This window comes from Protomyctophum bolini (genome assembly GCF_963924005.1).
Source record: "Protomyctophum bolini genome assembly, chromosome: 16".
NCBI classification, from domain to species: domain Eukaryota; kingdom Metazoa; phylum Chordata; class Actinopteri; order Myctophiformes; family Myctophidae; genus Protomyctophum; species Protomyctophum bolini.
The window spans coordinates 43291267-43300283 of NC_137877.1; the positions used below are offsets into that span (position 1 = coordinate 43291267).

The 9017-nt window shown below is 45.0% G+C and overlaps 1 protein-coding gene across 1 annotated transcript; it reads right to left on the bottom strand.

Moving 5' to 3' along the window:
* Window positions 1–1443: 1443 nt before the first annotated feature.
* On the bottom strand, window positions 1444–7108 carry LOC308330994 (cholesterol 25-hydroxylase-like protein 2; the record flags this gene model as incomplete). The annotated part of the gene is given in 5 exon segments (XM_080786063.1): window positions 1444–1745; window positions 4698–4859; window positions 5435–5559; window positions 5561–5665; window positions 6789–7108. Coding segments are annotated over 5 exon segments (1014 nt in total).
* Window positions 7109–9017: the final 1909 nt, after the last annotated feature.

Below are 9017 nucleotides of genomic sequence, written 5' to 3' on the forward strand. Positions count from 1 at the left end.
ACACACTGTATACGCACGCACGCACGCATACACGCACACTGTATACGCACGCACGCACACACACTGTATACATACGGTACACAATATAGGCTAAAAAAAAAACAATTGCAAGATTCGAACCAGCTCCCACGGGGCCTTGACTATAGGGGCGAGAGCTCTGACCGTTACACTAGCAGAGGACTCCATTCATTTTGAGAATTGTACTACTAGGATAAATAACCTGCACCGCGGCAGGCAAAAAAAAATAAACAAAGTTAAACTATTACGCCTATAACTCCTATTACGCTGCGACGTATTTAAAAATAAGCCATGGCGTAAAAGAATACGTCGCGACGAGTCTTCACGCCGCGACTTATTCTTAACGCTGCGGCGAATTATTGTTTACGCTGCGACATATTGAAGAATATGTCATGGCGTAAAACAATACGTCGCGACCTACGTCGTCCGCCGTGAAATGATCTCGCCGTCTCTCCAATAGAGTGTCACAGTCCCGCCCCCTACCAGGGCCCAGGAAATGATTCCCCGTTCATTTTCCTCATAGACTTTTCAAAAAGTATTAATTTAAAGACCTTTTAAGCCTCGTACAAAGCCAACTGGAGTTGTGACAAATCATGATAACAAACAACAAACGGCAGGTTACAACACTTTTTTTGTTATTTTTCTTCTTTGTAATTATTTGTTTGGTTCAAAATATTTTGTCTATTGTCATGATTTGTCACAACTCCAGTTGGCTTTGTCCAATAGGGGTACCTACCCAATAGGGGTACATACCGTACCGTGTCTCTCTGTTTGCACTTGATCTCATCTACAATACAATGACACTTTGTCACACCTTATGTCTAGCGATGGAGCTCGAAACGTGAACAACCCGATAACAAGCTTACCGAGTACCCGGTATCAATAAGCTTTGGCCTTATCGAGTACCCGGTATCAATAAGGTTTGGGCTTATAGAGTACCCGGTATGGATAAGCTTTGGGCTAATCGAGTACCCGGTATCAATAAGCTTATCGAGTACCCGGTATCGATAAGCTTTGGGCTAATCGAGTACTCGGTATTGATAAGCTTTGGGCTAATCGAGTACCCGGTATCAATAAGCTTTGGGATTATCAAGCCTGTTATGGAGCATAGCGGTCCATGGCGTCATGTTTGAACAATCAAGACAAGAGGCGATCAAGAAATAAATCGAATTATCCACGCTGGCACAAACATGTCAGTCTAAAAGTGTATTGATACCTGCTAACCAGCGCTGTCCAGATAAACAAAAATATGCTTTTAGTAAGTGATGGTAGACCAGTTTCTTCAATATTAGTTTCCAAAAGTTAAACGTTCTGCATTTGAAGGCCCTAGTAAAAGATACTGGTTCTGTTCAGAATGTGTTGTCGTCTTCACAGTTGGTTGCCAGCCGGTGGAAAAGAGGTCAGAGTCATTTCGATATTCTGGTTCTAAGAGAGCTTCAGCTGAACTATTTCACTGTGTCCTCTTTCTCCTCTGACGTGGTCAGCCTTTCCACGTGCACTTTGGTCGCGAGCGGGTGGGGCCGGCGGGGTGCCGGTGTCGATGGGTGGGCCGTCGACGGTGAGGGGCGGGCCGTCGGTGCCCGCCAGCCAATCCCAGTGGCAGAAGAAGGGGGCGTAGTTGGAGGCGGGCCTCTGGTGGTGGGCGTCATGCTTGGGCGCTCCCGCCCACAGGCCCAGCGGGACCAACCGGTGCATTGACCACGGGAAGTCGTAGCCGCAGTGGTCCTCTGGACAGGAGATGAGAGAAGATGTTTATTGATGTATTGATTAGTGGTCCTCTGGACAGGAGATCAGAGAAGATGTTTATTGATGTATTGATTAGTGGTCCTCTGGACAGGAGATAAGAGAAGATGTTTATTGATGTATTGATTAGTGGTCCTCTGGACAGGAGATCAGAGAAGATGTTTATTGATGTATTGATTAGTGGTCCTCTGGACAGGAGATAAGAGACAGATAAGGATTAGCATTTATCGCCCGTCAAAATGCAGTAAAGCAATATTTCTAACAGAAATATCAGAACTTTTATCTATCTGCTCCACTAACTATGACAGAACTCTTATCTCAGGTGATCTTAATCTTCACCTGGATGATGCTACAGATGCTGTGGCTATGGGCTTCTTAGAGTTATTGCACTCCTTTGAGTTTATCCAACATGTTGTTGGGCCTACACATAAACATGGGCACACTCTGGACCTGGTGATTTCTAGAGGGCTGAACATCACTGTGGAAAGGACTATTGAAAGGCCTGAGCTATCAGACCACTATTTGCTGTGTTTTAATATGACTGTCTCTGATCTAGAGAAAAACATCACGGAATATACCATAAAAAAGCGTTTTTTTAGCTCTTCTGCAGCCGACGAGTTCTCTCGTCATCTGGGCCCCCCCCTGCCCGATACCCCCCCAGTAAATGATATGGTTCAAATCTTAAACTAGAGTCAGCTCTTGATATAGTGGCTCCTTTGAAAACAAAAAAGAAACATAACACCAGAATAACACCCTGGATAAATGAGCATACACGCTCACTGAAGCAAGAATGTTGTAGAGCTGAGCGAGCGTGGAGAAAAAACAAACTCACCATCCACCTAGAGATTCTTAAAAAGTCAACAGTCGCCTATAACAAAGCCTTGCGTCTAGCAAGGCAGGCATATTTCTCTGGCATTATTAATGAGAACAAGAAAAATGCCAGAGTCCTATTCTCTACCATTGAACGACTTTTAAACCCCCCCCCCAGTCCTACAAGCAGTCATTCCCGGCCTCTAAAGCTAAGTGTAATGAGTTTGCATGCTTTTTTGATAACAACATTTTTAACATTAGAGCTGATATTATGAATGGTGCTGCTGCTAGCGCAAACCCTCAAACAGCAGCTAATGGTCCCAGAGTAGATCTCTCCAGGGGGAGCCTATTAACGTTCTGCGCAATTGATGAAGATGAACTCCGCAAAACCATATCACAGATGACATCATCCTCCTGTTCATTGGATAAAATTCCCACCACCTTTCTCAAAGAGGTCTTGGACAGTGTGATTGGAGATATCCTAAAAATTGTAAACAGCTCTCTACAATCAGGTGTCTTCCCAGACTCACTGAAGACTGCTGTAGTTAGGCCCCTACTCAAGAAACACAATCTTGATACCTCTGTTTTGGGTAACTATCGACCCATTTCAAATCTACCCTTTCTGGGCAAGGTTTTAGAAAAATGCATCTTTCATCAATTGGATGTGTTTCTACAGAACAATAATGTGCACAACAAATTCCAATCTGGCTTTAGGAAAGGTCACAGCACAGAAACAGCACTTGTAAAAGTAATTAATGATCTTAGGGTGTCTGCTGACAAGAAACATGTATCTGTTCTCCTACTCCTAGATCTAACGGCTGCATTTGACACGATTGATCATTCAATTTTAATACAGCGTCTGGAGCACTGGATAGGCCTGTCTGGTACGGCCCTGTCCTGGTTTTCCTCCTACCTATCAAACAGAAGTTACTTTGTCAATCTAGCCGAGTTTGACTCAGACAAACACGACATCAGCTCTGGTATTCCACAGGGCTCGATTCTTGGCCCTCTGCTTTTCTCCTTGTACATATTGCCATTGGGCGAACTCATTACCAATCACGGAGTCAATTTTCATTTCTATGCTGATGATACCCAACTTTATCTTTCTGTGGCTCCAGATGATCCATGTGCTTTAGACCCGCTGTTGACCTGTCTGTCTAGCATCAAATGTTGGATGAGTGAGAACTTTCTCAAGCTAAACGAGGATAAGACAGAAGTTCTCATAATCGGTTCTAGTGAGCAGAAAGAATCAATAATAAGCAGACTTGGTAACCTGACTGTAGAAAGTAACAGTAAAGTAAAGTACCTGGGGGTTATTATTGATTCTGAATTTAATTTCAATTCACACATTAATCATGTTACCAAGATTGCCTTTTTTCACCTTAGAAATATTGCACGAATCAGAGCCTATTTGTCCTTGGACGATGCAAAAACGCTAATCCACGCCTTTGTTTTTTCTCGGCTTGACTACTGCAATGCACTTTTTTCAGGACTGCCTAAGAAAACAACTGACAGACTACAACTTGTCCAAAATGCAGCAGCCAGAGTTTTAACTAGAACTAAGATGAGAGAACATATTACTCCAGTTTTGGCATCACTGCACTGGCTTCCGGTTGTTTTTAGGATTGATTTTAAAATTATTTTACTTGTCTATAAAGCTGGCAACTAAAAATGGCAACTAAAAAATACGGGGAAGCAGCTTTTTGCTTCTACGGGCCGTCGGCATGGAACAAGCTCCCACTGTACCTTCGTCAGGCAGCCTCTGTAGACATTTTTAAAGCTCAGCTCAAGACCCACTTCTACAACATTGCTTTTAATTGATCTTTTATTTTTTATTTTTGTTATTCATGTCCTCACTGTATTGCATTACTGCTTGTTTTTAATGTTGTTGCCTTGCTTTTCTTTTATCCTCCATTTCTCTGTAAAGCACTTTGAGCTGCATTTCATGTCATGAAAGGTGCTATACAAATAAAGTTTTATTATTATTATTATTATTATTAAGAGAAGATGTTTATTGATGTATTGATTAGTGGACCACCATACAAGGAGAGCTTGTACAGTACAGTGCAGTGCAGTACTACTCACTCCAGACGGGTCAGATTTTCCTTTAGTTTATTTGTTTTTACCTGTGGACACGTAGACGTTGAAGACCATGAAGCCCCATGTGGTCAGACAGTGGCACTGCAGCAAGATGGGGTCGGCCGTGGCCCAGAAACCAGAGCTGACCAGTTCCCACCCTGAGACGTACTGGGTGACCAGAGAGAAGGGCCTGGAGAACTGGTGGTGCACTGAAACAATGGGATTAGTATTAGGTCATTACACACTGGCGAATTGGCGACGCGTGTGTGTGTGTGTGTGTGTGTGTGTGTGTGTGTGTGTGTGCGTGCGTGCGTGCGTGCGTGCGTGTGTGTGGACATGGCACATGGGTGTGCTAACAGCAGCGAGCAACGGGCTCCGCCAAACTTTGGTCGGTATGTAGGAAGGAGAGGTTGCACAGGAATCACGATACAAAAAACTTCTATTATAGACCAACATTTCGGCACCTTAGTGCCTTCTCTTCAGGGTATGAAAGAAAGCATACCAATTCTGACATAACGCAGGAGAAGAGGAGTGGAGGAGGAGAGGAGAGGAGAGGACATGGAGTGGAGGGGTGGCGAATATAATCGCACAATACGCGTCGCATTTATATGTGTACAGACGCGACAAAATTCACCGGGCAAATATTTCGCATTTTTCGGATCGCTTATTCGCATCGCGTCGCTAATTCGCTGTTCATTCATTGTAATGACCTTTAGTATTAGAATAGAATAGACTTTATTTGCAAATGGCACCACCCTACGCGGTGGGGTGAGGTGAGTCGTACCTGAGTGGAAGGTCCGGTACAGCCACCCTACACGGTGGTGCAGGAGGTGCCAGAGGTAGTACTGGAAATCGAACAGCAGCAGGCAGGCCAGGACCCCCGCCAGCAGAGCCCCCAGGGTGGGGGGCCGCGGGCCGCCACGCCCACTGGGCCACGGCCGTGGGGAAGATGTAGATCAGGTGGTGGTAGAGCGTCAGGCGCAGCGTGGTCCACAGCTCGTCCCGTGGGATTGGCCTGTAACACGGACGGGGGATCAATTAACCAATCAGTGGGGTTGGCCTGTAACACGGACGGGGGTTCAATTAACCAATCAGCGGGGTTGGCCTGTAACACGGACGGGGGATCAATTAACCAATCAGTGGGATGGGCCTGTATACGGGGTCAACAACCAATCAGTGTTGACCGTGTACGGCATCAACAGATGTAGTGTGTTTGGTAAAACAGTCTTCTCTGTTAGAGCCTCCCATCCCTGGAACAGTCTCTGTTAGAGCCTCCCATCCCTGGAAGAGTCTCCACAGAAGTAAGAGAGACTTCCAACTATCTGACCTTCAAATTTAACCTTAAGAGGTGGCTTAAAGCAAACAGTTTAAAACAACTGAAAGAGCCGATCTACAAGCTTACAGCACGTCTGTCTGCTATTTCTTTTCACCAAGGGCCGCGCTACGAGCTTGTAGATCTGCTATTTTTGAAAAATCGTGGAAAATGTGCCGCAAATCATTGAATATATATTCTTTCAGAGCGAACGTACAACATATTTCCAGAGGTGGGTGGTCAAAATATGTAATGGTAACCCTGGGTACCATTACATATTTTTGGGGTTCCTTGACATGAAAATGTTTGAGAACCACTGATATAGAAACATGAGGTTTTTCAAGAAAACTGTCAGGATTTACTTTGTATCTCCTGATGCGGGGCCAGATTACCCCGAACGCCCGGGGTTATTTAATCCATTAAATCAGAGGTTATTTAATCCATTAAATCAGAGGTTATTTAATCCATTCAATCAGAGGTTATTTAATCCATTCAATCAGAGGTTATCTAATCCATTAAATCAGAGGTTATTTAATCCATTCAATCAGAGGTTATTTAATCCATTCAATCAGAGGTTATCTAATCCATTAAATCAGAGGTTATTTAATCCATTCAATCAGAGGTTATTTAATCCATTCAATCAGAGGTTATCTAATCCATTAAATCAGAGGTTATTTAATCCATTCAATCAGAGGATATTTAATCCATTCAATCAGAGGTTATTTAATCCATTCAATCGGAGCGTCCATCAATTTATAGCAGCGGAGCACTTTTAGCGATTGATAGGGCGGGGAACTCCGTGCTTGCCGCTCAGGGTGTTAATTACCTGTCAGGGTGTAGCTTGTATCTCCGTACGAGGGGCCAGGATGGAGCCAGGAGGTCCAGGGTGGTGTAGACAGACACCAGGATAATGTAGGTGGAGACGGACAGAGCTACGGGAAACAGCGGGCTCCTCAGCGCCTCCTGATGGTTCAGACGGAGGTAGTCCCAGCTGGGCTGGAGCACCGATGACGACGACGACCCAACGCGACAACCCCCACCCAATGACCCCCCCCACCACCGGGAGGAGACGTTGTTGGCACCATGGGGACCGTGACCCCCCCACCACCAGGAGGAGAACCCCAACATCATGTCGTCCGGGATCATTCTTGATTGTTAACAGCTGGAGTCATTCCTGAATGGCTTCCCGTTCAGAACGTAAACAACATGAAAGACGAAGGTTAGAAACAAAGACGAAGGTTAGAAAACAAAACAAAGACGAAGGTTAGAAAACAAAACGAAGGTTAGAAAACAAAGTTGAAAAAAGTGCAAAAAGTGCAAAACAAAAAAAGGAAAAAAATAACAATTTAAAGGTAAAAAAAGTGGAAAAAAGAAAAGGAAAGTAGACAAAAAAGTGGAAAAAAGAAATAGAAAAGTGTACGTTGGAGGAAAACAAATGTAAAAATAAATCTGTTTAATTGTTTAATTCAACAAGGGACACGTCCGTTTCAGCTGGAAGAACTAATTTAAAGGTTGTAGAGCCGATCATGTTAATCCTGTAATGGAAGTGCTGCCGACTGCAGGGTTTGATTTTATAGGCTCTCGTGTACGTTTAAGCCCCTCCCCCTCTCTACGCGAGGAAGCTGATCTGTAAAAGACTCTTTTTATTGACACCAGGATCCCAGCCAAACATGCACACGCACACACGTACACAAACACACACACACACACACACACACACACACACACACACACACACACACACACACACACAGAGTAATTAATCATAGGATAACTGACACATGCTGAATTGTACTTGGCTTCAGTACACTGTGGCTTCAGTACACTTGGCTTCAGTACACTTGGCTTCAGTACACGTTTGCATAATCAAAGCATGAAAAGATTCCGTTGTTAAAAAAATGACTTTCACAGTTTGTCCACTTTCTGGCGTGACTTGAATGATTCTGTTATGGAACTACTCTGTTATGGAACTACTCTGTTATGGACCCACTGTTATGGACGACTCTGTTATGGACCGACTGTTATGGAACTACTCTGATCTATATCGACCTCACTCTGATCGTCACTACGGTCATAACAACGAATGATGCCCTCATTTTCCTCTTCTCGAGACCAATATATCAACATTGTCATGCCCACATGACCCGGGGGTCATGTGGGCCCGGTGAGGGTGGCTCCGCCTCTTTCCCTCTCTCGCCTCATGAGACCTGTACGGTAGGTAAGATGGTATCGTATCTTTGAGATCTATACTGTTAATGCTGACTGCTTGGTTTTCACTAGTAGTCTTTCCACACTCTCTGCATTGGAAACCCGTACACTTCGGTGCAGGCGCCTTGCGTCCCTATGGGTTGCAGTATGTTGTGACTTTATAGCCTACTGTGTTTGTTTGCTAAAGCTAAACTGTAACACGTTGTTGTTGTGTACTTGTATTGTTTTGCCTACAGGGTTTTGCCCTTCAGTTAGGCTACCTTAAGTGTTCCGTTTGTTGCGGAACGGCCGTGATACGGCGACTTTATTTTTTTGTTATGCAACATATCCCTAGTGTTATGTTTTCTCCAGTCCCTCTTGGATGCTGGCAGAGCAGCCAGCACCATCAGGGTGTATTCCGCTGCTATTTCGCTCCGGCATGAAGAGGTTGATGGGCTACCAGTTGGTAGGCATAGTTTTGTCACTCAGTTCATGGCTGGTGTCAAGTGGCTACGCCCCGGACGGTCCTTGAGGGCCCCTGCTTGGGATCTCCCTCTGGTACTGCAGTCTTTGATGGGAGCCCCGTATGAGCCGATGGATCAGTCCGATCTGAAATCCCGCTCTCGTAAGACGGCACTTCTTTTGGCGCTTTCCTCTGCCTCAGGCCTTGTCAGTCAGCCAAGACTGCATGAGGTGGAAACCCGATGGCACAGGGGTGTCGCTGTGGCCTAACCCGGCATTTCTGCCCAAGGTAATTACTCTGCAGACGGTGAACCGAGTGCTGGAAATTACAGCATTGCGTTCTGCTCTGGGCCCCCAGGAAACTGTGGAGGGCCTTTTTACATTGTGTCCGGTCCGAGCACTTCGT